A 22,384-nucleotide genomic window follows, 5' to 3' on the forward strand; every position below is an offset into this window, starting at 1 on the left:
CTTCTGCTGGACTTGATGGATCTCGATCTGATCCAGCAGGGCTTTTCTTATGTTCTTATGGTTTGTTTGTGGGCTTCCTGAAGGCACCTGGTTGGCCACTGTGGGAACAGACCGCTGGACTTGATGGGCCTCGGTCTGATCCAGCAGGGCTTTTTTTATGTTCTTATGGCTTGTTTGTGGGTTTCCTGGTGGCACCTGGTTGGCCACTGTGGGAACAGACCGCTGGACCTGACGGGCCTTGGGCTGATCCAGCAGGGCTTTTCTTATGTTCTTATGGTTTGTTTGTGGGATTCCTGGAGGCACCTGGTTGGCCACTGTGGGAACAGACCGCTGGACCTGATGGGCCTTGGGCTGATCCAACAGGACTTTTCTTATGTTCTTATGGCTTGATTGTGGGCTTCTGCTGGACTTGATGGGCCTCGGTGTGATCCAGCAGGGCTTTTCTTATGTTCTTATGGTTTGTTTGTGGGCTTCTGCTGGACTTGATGGGCCTTGGTCTGATCCAGCAGGGCTTTTCTTATGTTTTGATGGCTTGATTGTGAGCTTCCTGGAGGCACCTGGTTGGCCACTGTGGGAACACACTGCTGGACTTGATGGGCCTCGGTCTGATCCAGCAGGGCTTTTTTTATGTTCTTATGGCTTGTTTGTGGGCTTCCTGGTGGCACCTGGTTGACCACTGTGGGAACAGACCGCTGGACTTGATGGGCCTTGGGCTGATCCAGCAGGGCTTTTCTTATGTTCTTATGGCTTGTTTGTGGGCTTCCTGGAGGCACCTGGTTGGCCACTGTGGGAACAGACCGCTGGACTTGATGGGCCTTGGGCTGATCCAGCAGGGCTTTTCTTATGTTCTTATGGTTTGATTGTGGGCTTCTGCTGGACTTGATGGATCTCGGTCTGATCCAGCAGGGCTTTTCTTATGTTCTTATGGTTTGTTTGTGGGCTTCCTGAAGGCACCTGGTTGGCCACTGTGGGAACAGACCGCTGGACCTGATGGGCCTCGGTCTGATCCAGCAGGGCTTTTCTTATGTTCTTATGGTTTATTGTCGAAGGCTTTCACGGTCAGAGTTCATTGGTTCATGTAGGTTATCCGGGCTGTGTAACCGTGGTCTTGGTATTTTTTCCCTGACGTTTCGCCAGCAGCTGTGGCAGGCATCTTCAGAGGAGTAACACTGAAGGAAAGTGTCTCTCAGTGTCAAGTGTGTAGGAAGAGTAATATATACTCAGAAAGGGGTTGGGTTTGAGCTGAATCATTGTCCTGCAAAAAGTATCAAAGGTAATGTGCTAATCATTGTCCTGTAAGTATCAAGATAATGTGCTAATGAGGGTGTGTTATGTTAATATGGAACCATTGTATCCTGAAGTGATCTGTTAATGTGTGAAATCCAAAACTAATCTGCATGGCTATTGTTGACTGTAGTCTTTGTTAGTCTGGAGGTTTTCAGGACAGGAAGCCAAGCCTTATTCATTCTTAAACTCTCTTCTGTTAAAGTTGTGCTGATGTTTATGAATTTCAATGGCTTCTCTGTGCAATCTGACAAAATAGTTGGTAGAATTGTCCAGTCTTTCAGTGTCTTGGAATAAGACCCTGTGTCCTGTTTGTGTCAGTCCATGTTCAGCCACTGCTGATTTCTCAGGTTGGCCCAGTCTGCAGTATCTTTCATGTTCTTTTATCCTTGTTTGTATGCTGCGTTTTGTGGTCCCGATGTAAACTTCTCCACAGCTGCATGGTATACGATATACTCCTGCAGAGGTGAGGGGGTCTCTTTTGTCTTTTGCTGATCGTAGCATCTGTTGTATTTTCTTGGTGAGTTTAAACACTGTTTGTAGGTTATGTTTTTTCAAAGTTTCTCCATCCTCCTTTAATGAATGGCAAGAATACCTTTCCTATGGGAGACTGTTTTTCCTGAGTTTTCTGATTTTTGTTTGGTTTAATGGCCCTTCTGATTTCATTCTTGGAATAGCCGTTTGCTAGCAGTGCGTGATTTAGATTATTAGTTTCTTCCTTGAGAAACTGTGGTTCACAGATCCGTCTTGCACGGTCCATTAATGTTTTGATCATTCCTCTTTCCTGTCGGGGGTGGTGGTTGGAGTTTTTGTGTAAGTAGCGATCTGTGTCAGTTGGTTTCTGGTAGACCTTGTGACCTAACTGAAAGTTTGTTTTACGGATGACAAGGGTATCAAGAAATGGGAGTTTACCCTCAATTTCCTTTCCCATGGTAAACTGAATGTTTGGATGGATATTATTAAGATGGTTTAGAAAGTCCATTAATTTTTCTTCACCATGGCTCCAAATAGTAAATGTGTCATCTACGAACCTGAACCAGACTGTAGGTTTGTAAGGTGCCGATTCTAATGCTGTCTTTTCAAAATATTCCATGTAAAAGTTTGCTGTTACTGGACTGAGTGGACTTCCCATAGCTACTCCATCAATCTGTTCGTAAAATTCTTTATCCCATAGGAAATAACTTGTTGTCAAACAATGGTGAAATAAGGCTGTTATATCTTCTGGAAAAAACTGGTTAAATCAATGAGATTGCGTCTTTTACTGGAACCTTGGTCAAGAGGGATGCAACATCAAAACTGACTAATACATCCTGCGGATTGAGCCTCAACGGCCTGATTTTGTTGATGAAGTGAGTTGAATCTTTGATGTAAGAAGTGGTTTTTCCAATGTGGTCCTGTAGGAGGGTGGTCAAATATCTAGCTAATTCATATGTTGGGGAAAAACCAATGGCGCTCTTATGGTTTGTTTGTGGGCTTCCTGGAGGCAGCTGGTTGGGCCACTGTGGGAACAGACTGCTGGACTTGATGGGCCTGGGTCTGATCCAGCAGGGCCTTGCTTATGTTCTTATGGTTTGTTTGTGGGCTTCTGCTGGACTTGATGGGCCTGGGTCTGATCCAACAGGGCCTTCCTTGTGTCCTTATGTTCAGCCCTCGCGTCCCCTCAGCAGCCTCCAGGCGAAGCTCTTCCTTCCAGCCTGCCAGGGAGCCTTCCCTCAGGGGCAGCGCGGCCCAGCAGCCCCTTCCCCGGCCGCCCTGTGTCGCCTCAGCCGCGCGGAAGTCCAGGGCCGCCGGCTCCGCGCCTCCCCGTCCCCGCGGCTGGTGGTGCCGCCGCCGCTCGGCTCTCCGCCTCAGAGTGTCGTGAGGGGCGCTTCCATTTTGGGCCCTGAGGCGGGCGTTTTGGGCCCGCTGAGGGGAGGCGCGGCTGAGGGGAGCGGGCGGAGGGCCGGCCGCGCTCTCTGAGGGGAGGAGGCGGAGGCGGCGCTCGGCCTCAGCCGGGCGAGGCGGGAACGAGGGAGGGAGGGAGGGAGGGGCCGCTGGCTGAGGCGGGCGGCTGCGGTCGCTGTCCTGGGTGTTGAAGGAGCCGGGGAGGGGGGGAAGCTGCCTGCCTGCCTGCCGCCCGTCCGCCAGGGGGTGACCCGGCATGGCGTGAGGCCGCCGAGGGGAGGACGGGCGGACGGAGCGGGCCGGCGCCTGCCATGGGCCGCGCATGATGGGCTCTCCCGGCTCCCGCCTGCTGCTGCTGCTGCGGCGGCGGCTGCTGCTGCTCCTCCTGGCGCTGCTCGTCGCCCCACACCGAGCCCTCCTCCTCCTCGGGGCCGCCGACGCCGGAGCGGAGGCCAGATTCGGTGAGTGGGGGCTGCGTGGAGGGGAAGCCGCGGCGGAGGGCGGGGAAGGGGGACGAGGCTGCTGGGCAGGCACCCACCGGGGAGCCGGCCGGGGAAGCGACGGTTGCCGGGGGGCGGGGGGGGGCGAGGCGGAGGCGCCGCCGCCATCCCGGAGGTCGTGAGGGAACTTGAGAGGAGGCGCGAGACCACCCGCCCTCGCCTGGGCCGCAGCAGCCGCCATCGAACTCACGAAGCAGCGGCTCTCCAGGGTCTCAGGCAGGGGTCTTTCACATCACCTCCTTGCCTAGTCCCTTTAACTGGAGATGCCGGGGATTGAACGCGGGACCTTCTGCATGCCAAGCAGAGGCTCTTCCACTGAGCCATGGCCCCTCCCCTAAGATCTCCAGGGTCTCCGGCAGGGGTCTTTCACATCACCTACCAGCCTAGACCCTTTAACTGGAGATGCCGGGGGTTGAACCTGGGACCTTCTGCATGCCAAGCAGAGGCTCTTCCACTGAGCCATGGCCCCTCCCCTAAGATCTCCAGGGTCTCCGGCAGGGGTCTTTCACATCACCTACCAGCCTAGACCCTTTAACTGGAGATGCCGGGGGTTGAACCTGGGACCTTCTGCATGCCAAGCAGAGGCTCTTCCACTGAGCCATGGCCCCTCCCCTAAGATCTCCAGGGTCTCCGGCAGGGGTCTTTCACATCACCTCCTTGCCTGGTCCCTTTAACTGGAGATGCCGGGGGTTGAACCTGGGACCTTCTGCATGCCAAGCAGAGGCTCTTCCACTGAGCCATGGCCCCTCCCCTAAGATCTCCAGGGTCTCCGGCAGGGGTCTTTCACATCACCTCCTTGCCTAGTCCCTTTAACTGGAGATGCCGGGGATTGAACGCGGGACCTTCTGCATGCCAAGCAGAGGCTCTTCCACTGAGCCATGGCCCCTCCCCTAAGATCTCCAGGGTCTCCGGCAGGGGTCTTTCACATCACCTACCAGCCTAGACCCTTTAACTGGAGATGCCGGGGGTTGAACCTGGGACCTTCTGCATGCCAAGCAGAGGCTCTTCCACTGAGCCATGGCCCCTCCCCTAAGATCTCCAGGGTCTCCGGCAGGGGTCTTTCACATCACCTACCAGCCTAGACCCTTTAACTGGAGATGCCGGGGGTTGAACCTGGGACCTTCTGCATGCCAAGCAGAGGCTCTTCCACTGAGCCATGGCCCCTCCCCTAAGATCTCCAGGGTCTCCGGCAGGGGTCTTTCACATCACCTCCTTGCCTGGTCCCTTTAACTGGAGATGCCGGGGGTTGAACCTGGGACCTTCTGCATGCCAAGCAGAGGCTCTTCCACTGAGCCATGGCCCCTCCCCTAAGATCTCCAGGGTCTCCGGCAGGGGTCTTTCACATCACCTCCTTGCCTGGTCCCTTTAACTGGAGATGCCGGGGGTTGAACCTGGGACCTTCTGCATGCCAAGCAGAGGCTCTTCCACTGAGCCATGGCCCCTCCCCTAAGATCTCCAGGGTCTCCGGCAGGGGTCTTTCACATCACCTCCTTGCCTAGTCCCTTTAACTGGAGATGCCGGGGATTGAACGCGGGACCTTCTGCATGCCAAGCAGAGGCTCTTCCACTGAGCCATGGCCCCTCCCCTAAGATCTCCAGGGTCTCCGGCAGGGGTCTTTCACATCACCTACCAGCCTAGACCCTTTAACTGGAGATGCCGGGGGTTGAACCTGGGACCTTCTGCATGCCAAGCAGAGGCTCTTCCACTGAGCCATGGCCCCTCCCCTAAGATCTCCAGGGTCTCCGGCAGGGGTCTTTCACATCACCTACCAGCCTAGACCCTTTAACTGGAGATGCCGGGGGTTGAACCTGGGACCTTCTGCATGCCAAGCAGAGGCTCTTCCACTGAGCCATGGCCCCTCCCCTAAGATCTCCAGGGTCTCCGGCAGGGGTCTTTCACATCACCTCCTTGCCTGGTCCCTTTAACTGGAGATGCCGGGGGTTGAACCTGGGACCTTCTGCATGCCAAGCAGAGGCTCTTCCACTGAGCCATGGCCCCTCCCCTAAGATCTCCAGGGTCTCCGGCAGGGGTCTTTCACATCACCTCCTTGCCTGGTCCCTTTAACTGGAGATGCCGGGGGTTGAACCTGGGACCTTCTGCATGCCAAGCAGAGGCTCTTCCACTGAGCCATGGCCCCTCCCCTAAGATCTCCAGGGTCTCCGGCAGGGGTCTTTCACATCACCTACCAGCCTAGACCCTTTAACTGGAGATGCCGGGGGTTGAACCTGGGACCTCCTGCATGCCAGGCGGAGGCTCTGCCACTGAGCCACATCCCCTCCCCACAGGGGCCTGTCAGGGTCCCCCCCCCCAATGAAATATCCTTGTCACAAGGAGACCCCTTCTGGACCCACCCACCCCTGGCCAAACCTAGCAAACCGCCCCTTCATGAACAAATGAAGCTGCCTCCTACTGAGTCAGACCCTGGGTCCATCAAAGTCAGTATGGTACTCAGACCGGCAGCGGCTCTCCAGGGTCTCGGTCAGAGGTCTTTCACATCACCTACTTGCCTAGTCCCTTTAACTGGAGATGCCGGGGGATTGAACCTGGGACCTTCTGCATGCCGAGCAGATGCTCTACCACTTAGCCAAGGCCTCTCCCCTCATCAATGCCTTCTGGGGACCCCCGTGCCTGAGACCCCAGATAGCGACAGAGGTCCCCAGCTGGCTTCTCTTACTGAGCCCCAGAAGCACCTGTATCATCCCTCTTTTGGCATCTGTCGCTACTATCTCCAAGGGGCTGAAATCCCCCCCCCCATCTCAGGGAGTGCCAATTCGCAGGACCCAAATCCACAGGCGCATTGCCACCATCCCCACATTATTTTGTCCCCATTCCCAGTTGCAAGTAGAACCAAGGGACCCCTTAAAGCAGCCTCTTAAAATACACTTTCCCAAATCCACAAAGCTTCACTTTGCAAAACAGCCAGACCAGAGAGAATCTGCACTTGTGTTTGGCAGTTCCACGTGTGCTGCTAGCACCTTCATGCAGCCCCCATAGCGGCCTTCCACAGTTACCTCAGAGAACCCTAATGAACATCGCTCATACCTACGGGCTTAATTGAACTTCCTACAACCAAGCTCTTTGGGACCTTTGTAAGATACCTACCCAAGCAGATAACTAGCTCCTATACCTTCTGACATCTGCTGCATTCACAACACTGAACCATTTGTGTGTGTTTGCTCAAATAAACAGGGAGTCTTTTGACACTTTGAAATTAACGACGCTTTATTCCAGCCATTAAGCTTTTGTGGATTTGAGTCCATGGACCTGTTTGCTACTGCCACTTCATCTGACACATGTCACCCACTTATTCTGCAGTGAAGTTGATTTGTTCAACACTTTCCTCAGGATTCACAACTGTTTCATTGCTTGCTTGGGACGTTTGAGTTAAGAAAGATCCCCTAGAGGAATCATATGCGAAATGTGTAGGAGCAATTTAATTATTAAATACTTGCCCCTTGCACCAATTGCTGTTTTTTGTTTTTTGTTTTGTCTTCATTTGGTTTGGTGCAGCCCTCTTTTCTTTTGTTACACTGAATTCTTCACCAAGAAGCTTTGTTTGACATTTCCCCCATTCACCAATCTTATGTTGGTCACCCAGCTTCAGTTACACGCTCCATCCAATTTACAGTTTTGTCCTGATGAGTCATAATTTCATCCTACTGAGACTTTTACCATCCCACTTTCCCCCCACCAAATATAACCCCATTGAATTTGTCTTTCCCACTACCATCCTGCTGGCAGTATTCCAATTACATTTTCTAAAGTTACACTTACACCATGAAACATTTTTCTTTCTAACATAATTCACTCACTTGAAGCCATGTAGAGGTCAGAACCTTCCAGCCAAATTGATCCTGGCATCCCTCACTATCAGTTATCTCCATGGACAACCTGGCCACACATGCTGAGACCTTTCCAGTGATAATGCTCTTTTGTTGTTGTAAGTAATGCGTTGGAATCAGACACTCTGAATAATAAATCTCATACCCCTTACCAAATCATCTCTCTAAATGAATTCTCAATATAAGTTTGTAGACACACTCAGCAAACAAATCTCACACAGGGAAAGCATCTGAGTTCTCTTCTGTTAGTGACATTCTCCCAGCTAGCATGTACTCTTGTAAAACCTGTATTATCTATGTTACTTTCTCCAAGAAATGTGCTCCAAAGGTTCTAAGTATCTCAGTCATAAATGTTGCATATTTCACTAGTGGTGTCCTTACAGACCTAGGCCATTTATGTTTGGTAATAAGTGCGTTCCAGGATGTAGTGCCCCGCATATTTTTTTTATTTCTTCATGCTGAACTGTCATTCCAGCTGTCACTGCGAAGCAGGCGCATACGTGCTTCACATTTCTTAAGAGCCCCATTTAACACAACCTTTTGTATTTGCTCCACCCCCGCATCGAAGCATTTACTGAAGGAACCATGAAAAATCACAGCCCTGGCTTAGCTATGCAAATGTCCATTGCGAATGGCTATGTGAACGAAGGAGCAGGCGAGGGGGGTAGTGGATCAAACTAATTCATCTTGCCAATCTAGCTATCTAGTGCATTTTTATCCTGCCCTTCCTCCAAGGAACTCAAGGCAGCATGCACTGTTCTCCCTTCCCCATTTTGTCCTCACAGTAACCTTGTGAGATGTGTGTGTGAGAGAGAGACTGGCCTAAGGTCACTCAACAAGCTTCATGGCAGATGGGGATGGAACGATTATCTCAAACACTTCATAAGCAAACTTTTCTAAACAATAATATTGTCACAAAGAGTATCATGATAAAGCTCTCTTAAATATAACCTCTCACTGAAATCCCTGCATTCTCAATGAACTGAGATGGTCAAATACCGAAAACTAAGAGACTAAAAACCACCATTTGAAACGAAAACCCTTAAATCCCTTAAATTTTATATGGGAATGTGACTCAGTGCCATTAATTTGAACAATCCCAGACTTCCATTACATTGCAATAAAACTGTTTTAACTGAGATGCCGCTTGAGGACCCCTAGTTTTTATAATGATTTATAAGCCAACGTGACCTAGTTTGCATCCTTGTACAACTTATCACTATTGATCTCTAGAGTTAAACATCCTTAACTAGTGTCTAGTAAATGTTCTGTGTATAAGAGCAAATTAAAAGTGAGTCTGGTGTTTTTTATGCCTGTTGTCTTAGCTGAAAGGGACTTGGAATCAAGGTAATTTTTTTTTTTTTTGCAAGAAGATTTAAACTAAAGGTTAACAGATAACACATTACATATTTATAAAAGGATGTGCAGGAAAATTGTGGATTGGAGTATTACTACAGTCACAACTGTCAAACAGTGCAATCCTAAGAACACTTACTTGGGACCTTAGGCAGATGATGAGAGGGAGGGCATCTTGGCTATCTTCTGGTCACTAGGGGTGTGGGGGGGAGGTAGTTGTGAATTTCCTGCATTGTGCAGGGGGTTGGACTTGATGGCCCTGTTGGTCCCTTCCAACTCTATGATTCTATGAGAGTAAACTTCATTTAATAGACCTGAGTGGGATTCTGAGTAGACCTCCTTAGGATTTTACAAATTGATTCTTTCTTACCTAGATATTGTAAAAAGATGCCTTTCTCCAGAGGAATACATAGAGTTGACAATTATGAACAAAAATCTAGCCATGCACTTTTCCTTAGCATATTGTGGTTTTGATACATATTACTGTTGAATATATTGGGAAAACCTTTGGGATCACAAGAAGGACACACCAAAAAAAAGCAGTACATGATTTTCCCCATTTGGTTTTAGAAGTACAGCATGTGCAGTAATATTCCTCAGGATTTATTTGAACAAATGTTAAATTCAGTTTAAAGAGCAACAGGCCTGCCCTTGAATTTTAAAAAAGCTAAAAAGTTTAGGAGCAACTGTAATTCTTTTTAATTACATGGAAGCAATTTATAGTCCCAAAAGTCTGTTTGAAAGAAAGGAAGGGCCGAGGAAGCAAACATCTTGTTTTGCTGTGGTAGAAATAATTTTACATGTAATTCAAGGGATTATGAATTGTTCAGGACATAAATTAAGTTTTACAGAATGACGAAGGAGAGAAAATAAAAAATGAAGAGTTCAGTCTTAGTCATATTCAGACTTGAAAAGGCAATAAAACATCAAAACAGAAATGGTAATTGGAGATGTGAAGCTGGATGGGGAGGCAAAGGTCTGTGGGAGACATGGGTATCGTCATGAGGTTTGATAAACCACCCAGGGATGGTGTAGACAGGCACAGAATAACCCAGGAACCAATAGCAGAACCCCAATGCAGTCCCCTCTGGATCGTGGACAGTGTCACAGAAGCTTAAGTTGTGAGGAAATCAGGCAAGAGCAGTGGGCCAAGTGTTTCAAAGGGACCAGTAGCATCAGGGAAATAAGGATACTGTACAGTAATGATGCTGCCCAAGTTTGTACGTATCTAGCTTCATGTATGAAGTTTGTAGTGCTTGCCTGCAATCTGAAGTGGGCATTACAGTCCCAAGAGCTCTTCTCTGGCTCTGAGCAAAGAATTCCTATCTCCCTGGCACCTGCTGGAATGCTGCAGTGGTAGAACTCCAGGTGTGAGGGGACCCCACGAAACATAGTTTCTAGAATGCCTAATGTCCATATGAAGGAGTCAGTCATCCTAAGAAAGCTGTAGTTCTCAGTGGCCATAGTGGTTGGGATGCTGCTGTTGCACCTTTCAAGGCACAGGGTGAGAGAAAGAAAAGCCTTGGTTTGCTTGAGGACTCTCTGCTGCCACCAGTGCTGCCTTACCAGCACTACCATGCAGGTTAGTGAGAAAGGGAAGGAAGTTGCAGGGTAGGAATAGTGGTTTCTGCTCCTTCCAGCCCTAATAACAGCCCTCTACCCTTGCTTATCCCAACGGGTGGGTTGGGGATGGTGCTGACAGCAGGTGAGCTGTCAGTTGTACCTGTTGTTCCTAGCCTATGCTGCACCAAGACCTGAGAAACATGTAATCAATACATGTGGCCTGATTCTTCCTAGCAGAGCGTGTCTGCTTTGTTCTTCTCTCCTCTTCACCCTTTGGTTGGTCCCCAATCCAGGTTCAAAGTCCTAATTCAGAAGAAAATCCAGCAGGCTCAGGGGAAAGTTATTTCTGATGCTTTCTTCTGTTTATTTTTTTTTAATAGTTTGTTTTGACCAGTGCAATTTTAAATGAAGTCAAGGAGAATCCACCAATAGCTAACTTTAGAGACTGTCGTTTTAGTGGAGCATAGAGAATAGAAGCCAGATTGCAGAAGGTCAAGAGAGGAATATTACAGCAGGAGGAAACAGCTTGTTGCAGGAGTTTGGAGGCAAAGAGTAGGAGGGAGATAGGATGATAGTTATATGGACAACATAGATTGGGAGAGGCAGTAGTGTGTTTGGGAAGAAGCTCATACATTAACGGAGTGGTGAAGGAAAGGGATAATTGTGAGGGAGAGAGCAGCCAGGAATTAGGAGGAGATAGGGTTAAAAGGGCTGAAGTCTACTGAGAGACAGGCTATCTTGCATGATATTCTGGGGGAAAGGAGTAAAGGACAAGCATAGATGGTGGATAGCTTTGATTGTATTACTGAAGAAGAAAGGAAGATCCTGAGGGAAGGATAAATATCACTTTAAGGCTAGAGGGTCACTTCCATTGATCTCTAGGATTTACTCCTGTGTAAAGTTACATAGATTTCAGCTGCATGAGTAATAGTGTTATATAGGTAAAGGTAGCCCCCTGTACAAACACCGGGTCATTACTGACCCATGGGGTGACGTCACATCATGACGGTTACCTGGCAGACTATGTTTACAGGGTGGTTTTTATATTATATATTATAGCAATAAGGCATATGTAATTGTTTGCCTTCAAGAACTTTTTTGATGATACCTCAGGATCGGACTCATATATCCTGGTAGAGCTCAAGGTACCATGCTCTTCTACTTTTGTTGTATATGCTCCAATAAAGCAGTTCTGTTTAGTCTGTTCTCTTGTGTTCAGTAAGAATCATTTACATTCTTCTTGGTAACCTTAAAAAAGATTTAAATATTATATCAGTAAACTTCCATTTTCTTTAACACACTTCCTCAGTAGATGTAGCACAGACATCTTTGAAAGTGTAACTCATAAAAAAGTTTCATAAGATACTAAAACCAGTGAAGACAAGAATGTAATTTTCTGCCCTTCTACTTGCTGACATTTAAAATGTTTGCCTGGTAACAGTTTTCCATGAAAGAATGAGTACAAAATACCTGATTAAAAAACAAAACCATTTTAGCAAAAAAAGGATCATACCTAATATTGGTTTAAAAAACAGAAACGGGGCAATTGCATGTTGTGGTGGGTGTAATCAACCAGGATTTAGGGTGTGTGTAAAAGTCCATTTAACTTTTCCTAAGCAAACTCCATAAATATGAAGCTTGGATTAACAACACAACTATGTTTTTCTCAAATAAGTGAATAAATCAGCTTTGTAATTGACAACTAAAATGTTGTTTTGAATAACAGATGCTTTACAGTCTGAACCTATAAATGTTTACTTGGAAGCTGTCTCTCAATAGGTAGATTTCTGTCATATGGACTACATGAAATCAGGAGTACACAGGTGAGTGGCTACTCTGCCTACCTAGGGTGGATAGTGTAGGTATGCAAAGCTAGCTGTTGAGGGTGATAGTGCATGCATGCTGATGCTCTAGCTTTCTATGTTTCCTCTGAATTATACCATCTACCCTCTCATTGCTGTGCAAGAGTTAATTCTTCAACATGGCCACCATTTTCCTCCTGTGGGCCCCAATTAGTCTGGTGGGAAGGTGGTCCCTTTGTGGTCCCTTTGTAAGGAGAACTCACACCACAGGGGGCATATAACTGCACCTGATGTACAACTGGTTTGTACTCAAGTGCAATTGTTGTGCTTGACCGGTGCTAATGACAGTGCTGTGATGCGGAATGCCTATTTAGATTATCATGAATCCTTAACATTTCATTAATGTTTTTGCCACAAAATGATATATCTCTGGAGTTCTTCCAGAACATCGGGGGGGGGGGGGGAATCAATTTATTTATCCAGGGAAATTTGCGGCTGTCCCACAGAGTCTGGAAAGGCAGTAAGTTGGGCATGCCATCAAAAGGTAGAGAAAGTAACCTCCTCTGAACATTTTGTACATGTCTGTCCTGTAGAAGGGAATGAAAATGGAAGAGTTTTGTGCTCTTAACTCAACTGGAAGATTGAGATGAGTGGGAGTATGTGAAGGACACTTCCTATCCACACTGTGAGCTCTTGGAAGAAGGGTAGGATAAACATTTATATTAATAAATACATTTTACTTAAGAAATAAGCTTCTGTAAAATCTGTAAATACCAGCACTTACTATGGGTATTCGAACATGCATAGAAAGTGCTAAAAATGGCCTCCATGATGACCATGGGCCTGCCCCAAGTAATTACTGGCCCCACGCATTTAGAGGACACAGACTGGATCTGGTCTATTATACTGATGGGGAGGATCACCTGGAGGTGGGGGATTTAAAGCTAGCTCCCTTGTCACAGACAGATCATTAACTGATAGAGTTTACACTTACTGCTTCCTCCTTCCTCTGCAGATGTGCTGGACCCATTAAGATGGTCCACCCCAGATGCCTAATGGATCCTGATGGTTTCTTATAGTCGCCTGGCGATTTTCCCACCTTGGCTGCTGACGATTCTGTCAAGGACCTGACCTATCTCTGGAATAAGGAAATGGCCAGGCTGTTGACACAATCACCCCTAAGTGCTCTCCCCCCACCCCGAGGGATCCAAGCAGTCTTCTTGGTTTACTGGGGAATCTGATGGCAATGGAATGGGATGGCCACCGGCAGAATATTCGGAACAAAGACTTTCACCTATATGTAGCCCAGAGGCATATCTGAGTTTCCCATATGAGGTAAGGTACCAGGGGCCATTTCAGTTGAGGAAAATAGCAAATTGCTATTTTGCATGCCATAGTCCTGATTCAAATTGGGCCCATACAAACCTTGTAATTAAGTCTGAGCACAGAATTCCTAGATCAGTCTGGTTCATAGGATCAGGGTGGACACAGAGGGATCTACTTTGGATCCAAATCATTATCAGTGATAGTAGGAAACAATCCTTCTATTCAAATTCTTATTTGTTTATCTGTTGTAATGATGAAGTAAAATGTGAAGAAAACTGATAGAGAAACTCAGCAACCCGTGGCAAAACCAGTGGATTGTGACTGGTCTCTCTTTTAGGAAGAAATTGCAAGGAATTGCAACCTAGCCAGAAATGGTGTATCATTGAGTTATTCTGGAATTTCTTGCTTGGTAGAGAGGGACTTTTACATCAGGTAAACCACTCAGATATAACAATCTTTAACTCTGTAGATATTAATTCTTGAATCTGGAAAAAGTCCTGACCGAAGAAGAGTTGGCTTTTATATGCCGACTTTCTCTACCACTTAAGGAAGAATCAAACTGGCTTATGATCACCTTCCCTTCCCCACAACAGACACCCTGTGAGGTAGGTGGAGCTGAGAGAGCTGTGACTAGCCCAAGGTCACCCAGCTGGCTTCATGTGTAGGAGTGGGGAAACAAATCCAGTTCACCAGATTAGTGTCTGCCACTTATATGGAGGAGTGGGGAATCAAACTTGGTTCTCCAGATCAGAGTCCACCGCTCCAAACCACCACTCTTAACCACTACACCACGCTGGTGTGTACATTATTGCATGAACAGAGGAATCAGGTGTTGTTTAAAGAACCCATTGTGTATTGTGTGAATTGAAGGTTGGTTCCACAATAGATCAGATTTGATTACTAGGGTTCAGACTTGGTTGTTGTTTTTGTTTTAAGATATCTTGGCGGTTTGAACATGCACGTGGAATCTGAAAGAAAAGTATACATTCTTAAAGAAAACTATCACATTATTATGTAGCTATTCTTGGAAAATGCAGTCTGTGTCATTTTGGGAAGATAAATATTATCTTGAGCAACACAATCATAGAGTCCAAAAGTCAGAACTGCAAAATGGTCTGATGATCCCACTATAGTATATTTCTGTTTACACAGATGCAAGTCTCACTTTATTCAGTGGTGCTTGCTCCTAGACAAGTTGCACAGGAATACTGCTCGAATTCATCCATCTACCAGTTCTCCGTCTGCTGCTGAGCAAGTTCTTTGATTCGTTGGTGCTTTGATCCATTATAGTTAGGCATGGCTCTGCGTAAAGATTATACAGATCCAGGATACAGTGTGTCATTTCTTTATAACAAGGGCTCTTTCACTGCCTACTGAGTGTACCCAAATATTCTACAAGTAAAATTTCTATCATAATTGCATACCAAAGTTTCTGATATAGCATAGTCTAGTATTCTAAAAGACATAGGATCACTCAAAGGTCATTTATTCATGGTTGCTTTAACCTCCTTTATTCCCTGTTTAAGCCAGGATCAAAGTAACCCGGGTTGGGGGAAACTGTATGCATTGGCTAGAATGATCAGGGACGAAACTGTGTGCTAATGGAGGCATGAATACAGAAAAGCTGTCTCCCAAGTTCAAATCAAGTCCCACCCCTTTAAATGCTGCTCTGTAATTGGCTGACTTTGCAGAACTCACCCTGAGAGAAGATTTCCTTCCTCCCAGACCCAACTGCTGCATAAAAAAAGCATTTTATGAACAAAAAAACAAAAAAATGGAGCAATCTGAAAGAAGGGGGGGAATCCAAGCCTCAATTTAAAGAAGCCTTTCTTTTGCTCAGAAAGAGCTTCGAGGTAGCAGGAAGCGGGAAACATTTGAATCCCTGCCTCTTTACACACTGCTTCGTGATTGGCTGTGAGAGAAGCCAATCTTCTGTGCTTCCCCTGTTTGGCTATCTGCATGCTGCCTTGAAGAGGGGTTTGGAAAAGGGTGGGGTGAAGCTCAACCCGAGAACAGAGTATGCATGCTCTGTGACTCCGGAATGAGCCAAGATGAACAGTTTAATTCAGGCCAGAAGAGGAATGGGAAAAGCCAGGTTCGTTTTGCATTGAAACTGCATTGAGCTTCCAAGGTATGAGGTAACGTGCATACTAAAAAATTTGATCCTGGCTGAAACAGGGAATAAAGGATGGTAAAGCGACCATGCATAAATGACCAAAGGTTAGGGATTTATGGCAGAATATGAACATTCTTAATACATAATCACAAATCCATGCTTTTTCCTCTGAGCAATCAGCAATGACTACAGTCAGTGAACAATTCACATAACTACTTTTCCTCTGCCATAATAAACCCATTACTCAAGTTACCACTCGACTGTTTGTTGTTTTTACTTTACTACAGTCGCACAAGCTCAGTTTCTCAAGCTCAGTTTTGCATCTGCCTAATTGCTTGCGTACTGCGTTTAACAGATTCTCTGATAGTCTGATCAGATTTTTGTGATGTAGTATGGCTCACTACTTTCACTTTGGTAAGTGATTTGCTTCCCCCACCTCCACCCCACAAGTAACTTTGAGACATATGTTACTTTGTCTATCCAGTGTTTATAGATGGTAGATTTTCAGAGGTCTGGAAATGGTATTATAGAGATAAAATCTTTTCTGAGCTGCTTGGTCAGACTGGTTTTGCAGGACTGTGTAGCACTGTATACTGGAATGGACAAAACAAGCCTCCAGAAGTTTGACATAAATCAATAAATACACTTGGTCCAACTCTCATGAAGTGAAACTTGTTGGTAAAGCATTTCTCCACCCTCTTCCCCCAATATGTGGTGTTGCATTTTTAAAATGTTTGAATTTATTTTCTTTTTTACTACACGAAAGGACCAAGGCTTATCTATATAAACAATCCTGTTGCCCTTTAAAAAAAAGAGAAAATCTGGAAGGTTGCCTTGTTCTCTGCAGCGATGCCCTGTTATTTAAAATATTCATAATGTTTAAAATCTGTTTTTAAAATGTACATCCTTGTCTCCAGCAATAGAGAAAACGTCTGAAGTTTTAAAAAATGATTTTGCTGGTTTCCCCCCCCACATTCAGCAGTGAAACACAGTTCTCATTCTGTTTCCTTGCATTTGTTGTAGTTATCAAGCTACTTGGGCAGGTTTGGGGCTAATGCCACAATGATAAGGGGGAAATTGTTCCTGGCCTATGACACACATAAAATAGGGATGATGTGAGCAAATGTGATAGTGTGGAAAGTATGGAATATCCTTTCTCACTGGAGCAGAATTTCCGAGGCTCTTTAAACCCTACCTTTTAGTGCTTCAGGGACCATTTCATATGTTAAACCCAGATTCTAATAATTATTTCTGTTCTATGTACTTTTAAAGAAGCATTAAACATTTAGTTCATCTGAATGGCTTCTATGCAGTCCCACATTGGGACTGCGCAGGCGCAGGCCAGCCACGGAAAGAATTGTCAGCTTCCAGCAAATTCCAGAAGAGTGCCCCCCCTCCCCTCGGGCATGCGATCTCCCCGCCCCGAGTCACATGACCCAAGGAGGAGGGAGCACTCTTCCCTCCAGTTCTCTTTCTGCCGCCACGGAGAGAGAACGTGCTTAGCTTCGTTCCAGCAATGGTTATGGAGTCTAAGAAGATTGCTCCATTCAAAAGTGCTCCTCTTGTGGGGCAAAGGTTGCCAAATCTGATCCCCACAAGGAGTGCTTGCTCTGTTTGGGAGAAGGCCACGTTTCCTCCTCGTGCAAGAGCTGTGGGAAACTCACGGCCAAAGCTCTGAGGGAACGCTCGTCTCGCCTTATCTCCCACCTCTACAAGGTGTCCCTTCGTCCTCAGGAGGATTCCTCCGACCATCCTACCGGTAAGGTGTCCTCCTCCGATGGGGCCCCTGTCTCCAAAGCTACTGGTTCCGCTTCAGAAAAGCCGCCCTCGGTGGTCCTTCGACCGGCGAGGTTTATAGCCCCGAGCTCCCAAGATGGCCGCGGCCGCGGCTCGACAAAGCGTGTTTCCCGCTCGAGGTCTCCTAGGCGTCGTCCACCCTCTCGGCCTCCAAAGTCCCCGTCCGATCCTGCAAGGCGGGGTCGGCGCCGTTCGGCTTCGAAGTCGCCAAAGTCTTCTCGGCGCCGTCTATCGTTGACGCCTTCGCGGCTCCATTCCCAGCTCGGTGTGGCATTGCGCTCTGATGAGCCCGTCATCACTGTGGAGGATTCTCCTCCTCATCCCCTGGCAACCCCCTCGGCTCCAGACCCGAGCAGGGCCCAGGAGGTACCGGCGGACTTCAAGGAGCACCTCCTTCATCTTTATAAGGATGTGCCACGAGTATCCCTCGACAGAGGCTCTGCCCCGGAGCAGCAAGAGTCCCATGTTGGTGCCATTCAACTATGCCCAGAGAGGGAGGTTCGGGAACCACTGATCCCTTCTGGCCGGAGTCGTTCCAGGAGCCGGGACCGTTCAGGTCACCGCAGTGGATCGCGGAGCCGTTCCCGTCGGAGCCGTTCCCGTCGGAGCCATTCCCGCCGGAGTCGTTCCCGCCGGAGTCGTTCCCGCCGGAGTCGTTCCTGCCGGAGTCGTTCCCGTCGGAGTCGCTCGGTTCGTCGGAGCCGTTCTCTCCATCGGAGCCGCTCTCCGCGTCGGAGTCGCTCGACTCGTCGAAGCTGTTCCACTCGTCGGAGCCGCTCTCAGCGTCGGAGTCGTTCGTGTCGTCGGAGTCGTTCTCCAGGTCGGAGCCGCTCTCCAGGTCGGAGTCGTTCTCCCTGTCGGAGCCGTTCTCCCTGTCGGAGCCGTTCGGCTCGTCGGAGCCGCTCTCCCAGTCGGGGTCGTTCTCCGCGTCGGAGCCGTTCTCCTCGTCGGAGCCGCTCTCCTCATCGGAGCCGTTCCCCTCGTCGTTCCTGCTCTCAGGGGATCCGTTCTAATCGTCGGTGCCGTTTCAACCATCGGGGCCGTTCCGGGCGGAGTCGTTCCACCCGTCGGAGCCATTCGGGTCGTCGGGATCTCTCGAACAGGGCTAGTCGCCGCAGTTCGAGCCGGAGTCAATCCGGGCACCGAGGTCGCCATGCTCAACGAGACCGGTCTGTTGATCGGAGGGGGTCTGGCCGTCGGAGTCGTTCCGGTCATCGAGGTCGTCCTTCCCGGACTGACGACTCTGAACGTTTTGCCCGGTCTCATCGTCACCGGTACCTAACGCCTTCGTTCGATTCGAGGTCGCCATTACTGCATCGTGGTCGCTCTCAGTCGCGGCCTAGTTCGTCCTCAAGACGACGTTTGTCGGGGTCCCCTGTTTCCCTTATGGACGATTATGATTCGGTTTATGACCCTGATTATGATCCCTCGCTTTCACGCGGTTATGATGAGGACGACACCCGTACGTCCCTGCCCTCGCCCGATGATTCAATTGGGGATCCCAAACCCTTATCCCCTGTGGGGGATGTCCGCCTATATGCGGAGCAATTGATAAGAATGGCAAAAGCCCTTAAAATCGACGTCAAACCTGAGGAATCGGGTCCTATTGATGATGTCATGGATATCTTACATAACCCTGATGTGGGCCCGGCTGTATTCCCAATCCTTAAGAGTCTCTTAGAGATTCTTCACGCCAACTGGGCTAAACCAGCATCAGTTCCTTCCTCCACAAAACGTATCGAGAATTTGTACAAAATACGGAAGGAAGGAGGGGAATTCTTATATCAGCACCCCCCTCCTAACTCTATTATTGCCGAGGCCCTTCCTGGGAAGTTTAGGTCTGGTTCCCACACCTCCCCAAGAGACCCTGAGGGTCGTAAGTTAGACACTCTGGCAAGGAAGGTCTATTCCTCCACGGCAGTTAGTGTCCGCATCTCCAATTTTATGGCCATGATGGCGAGATATCAATTTGCCCTTTGGGACCGCATTTCCCCCCAGGTTTCCCTCATTCCCGAGGACCAACGCCCATCGGTCCTAGCAGTGCAGGCTGAGGGAAAGTCCCTCGCGAGGCAACAGTTAGCTGCTGCCAGACATGTGACGGATTCGTCAAGTAAGGCTATAGCCTCTGCTATAGTTATTAGGAGACATGCCTGGCTGCGCCAGTCGGCGCTTCCCTTAGATACCAAAGCTCGCATAGAGGATCTCCCTTTTGAGGGCACGGTTCTCTTTAGTAATCAAACCGACACTTTCTTAGACCGCCTCAAAAAGAATAAGACGAACGCCAAGTCCCTTGGTATTACTCGTCAGACCTCTGATAACAGGAGGCGTTATTTCGGCCGTTCGGCTGGTCAATCTTCCCGCCCATTTAGGTTCCAGGCCCCTACTCAGCACCCCCCCTTCCGTCCATCTTTTCCTCGTCCACAACAGGACAGGAAATTCTCCAATAAGAATAAATCACGCAGGGGTCAGAGGGGATCCCCTGGTTCCTTCCCCAGGGCAAAACAAGCATGACTAACTGTACATGTTGATTTTTGTGACCGGTTGTCACTGTTTTATTCCCAGTGGTCCTTTATCACTACAGATGTTTGGGTTCTTAAAATAATAAAATATGGTTATTTCATCGAATTTGATTCTCTTCCTCCTTTTAGGCCGGTTGCCCATGCTGTCTCTCATGACTCGGAGCCCCTCTCTGCAGAAGTTAAGGCCTTACTGGCTAAGGGCGCAATCTCCGAAGTGCTCCCCCCAGACCAGAATCATGGCTTCTACTCCCGTTTTTTCTTAGTGGACAAGAAAGGCGGTGGAAAGCGCCCTATCCTGGACCTACAGGATTTAAACCTGTTTGTCAAGACTAGGAAGTTTCGTATGCTTACCCTACCTGAGGTGCTCCCCTTCCTTGATGCGCACATGTGGTTCGCAGTATTGGACCTTCGTGACGCGTATTTTCATATTGCGATTCATGAAGAGTGCCGCTGTTATTTACGTTTCTGGTGCAATAACAGGTGCTACCAGTATAATGTCTTGCCATTTGGCTTGTCCACTGCCCCTAGGACTTTCACTAAGTGCCTCGCCGTAGTGGTTGCGCACCTTGCACTTCAAGGATGCATTATATTTCCTTACCTGGATGACTGGTTGGTGGTGGCCCATTCAGAATCTGAATTATCCTCACGCATGGATTTGATCCTTGCAACACTTCATAATCTAGGACTTCTAGTCAATTTTGAAAAGTCTCACCTGACCCCTGCACGGGCTCAGATGTTTATTGGGGCATGTTTGGATGCCTCTTTGGCCCGGGCTTTTCTTCCTCCACCTAGAGCTTATGCCATCAGAAAACTGATTAACAGTTTTGTCCGCAATAGGTTCCAGCCAGCATATCGAATCCAAAAGTTATTGGGCCTTATGGCCTCCACCACGGCGGTGGTGGAGTTTGCTAGGCTTAGGATGCGACCACTACAAAACTGGTTTGTTAGAGCCTTTACCATTAATGTGGACCCGCAATTTAAACATTTGTCCATCCCCAGGTACCTCTTGTCCTCTCTACGATGGTGGACAGTGGATGTCAATGTTCTGTCAGGGGTTCCCTTCCGTAGACAATCTCCGGACAGGTTTCTATTCACTGACGCCTCCCTGGTGGGTTGGGGGGCTCACTGCGACCATCTTACAGTACAAGGGAGATGGTCTCCTTCGGAGTCTTTATTGCATATTAATTTGCTTGAGCTTCGTGCCATCCGTCTCGCTCTGTCTTCATTTGCAGGGTACCTGATGGGTCGGCGCGTTCAAATCGCCACAGACAGCACCACCGCCCTGTTTTATCTAAACAAGCAGGGCGGCACAAGGTCCGTTTCGCTCTGCAAAGAAGCCAGCGACATCTGGGAATGGGCCATACACCACGACACCTCCCTCTTAGCGATTCACATTGCGGGCAAGAGCAACACACTAGCCGATGCCCTAAGCCGCTGTCCAGACCTTTCTCACGAGCTCACACTGAACACTGCTTGCCTACAACATGTTTTTCATCACTGGGGTCGTCCCCTAATAGACCTTTTTGCCACTCAATCCAATGCGGTATGCCCCAGATTTTACTCCAGGGCGGGGATCAGCCCAGGCTCTCTGGGAGACGCCTTCCAAATTCCCTGGAAGGGGACCCTGTTTTACCTGTTTCCCCCGTTCCCTCTACTTCAGAGGGTCATTGCCAAGGTGATCCAGGACAACACAGATGCCATCCTTGTCACTCCCTACTGGCCCAGGAGATCATGGTTCGCAGTGCTCAAGTCACTTGCACACGGTCGGTGTCTACTTCTCCCGAGAGACCCCTCCCACCGCCCTCCCAATCTGCAACTAGCGGCTTGGAGGGTCCTACCTCGAGCCTATGGTCTGATAGAGTAGCCCAGGTGCTTCTCCATTCGCTCAAAGCTTCCACACGCCGTTCTTACGACAGTAAGTGGAGGCGCTTCTCTGACTGGTCATCAGTTAAGGGCATCTCTCCTGTTACCTGTCCCTTATCTAGTATTTTTGATTATTTGCTGCTCCTTAAGGATGAGGGCTTATCCAATTCATCTGTTAAGGTTCATTTGGCCGCTATATCGGCCTTTCACCCAGAGGTTGACTCCTTCTCGGTTTTCTCTCACCCCCTCTCCAAAAAGTTTTTGAAGGGTCTAAACAATTTATATCCACCCGCTGCCTTGCCAGTTCCCCAGTGGAGCCTGTCTCTAGTGCTCACTCGTCTCATGACTTCCCCCTTTGAACCCCTGGCCACCTGTAATTTGGCCTTGCTTTCCTTTAAGACCGCGTTTCTGGTCGCAATTACCTCAGCTAGGAGGGTGAGCGACTTGTCGGCTCTTTCCCATTCCCCTCCATACGCTGTCTTCCACTCTAATAGAGTGGTCCTTAGAACTAAGTTATCATTCCTGCCCAAGG

At 48.3% G+C, this 22,384-nt stretch overlaps 1 protein-coding gene across 1 annotated transcript in view; it reads left to right on the forward strand.

Moving 5' to 3' along the window:
* The first annotated feature begins 3,493 nt into the window (after positions 1 to 3,493).
* PTPRN2 (protein tyrosine phosphatase receptor type N2) overlaps positions 3,494 to 22,384 on the forward strand; it is a 674,076-nt gene continuing 655,185 nt past the window's right edge. The window contains exon 1 of the mRNA XM_056857125.1: positions 3,494 to 3,629. Within this exon, the coding sequence (XP_056713103.1) occupies positions 3,494 to 3,629 (136 nt within the window). The remainder of the gene's footprint in view (positions 3,630 to 22,384) is intronic.

Source organism: Euleptes europaea, chromosome 11, assembly GCF_029931775.1.
Source record: "Euleptes europaea isolate rEulEur1 chromosome 11, rEulEur1.hap1, whole genome shotgun sequence".
In the NCBI taxonomy this organism is placed as follows: Eukaryota; Metazoa; Chordata; class Lepidosauria; order Squamata; family Sphaerodactylidae; genus Euleptes; species Euleptes europaea.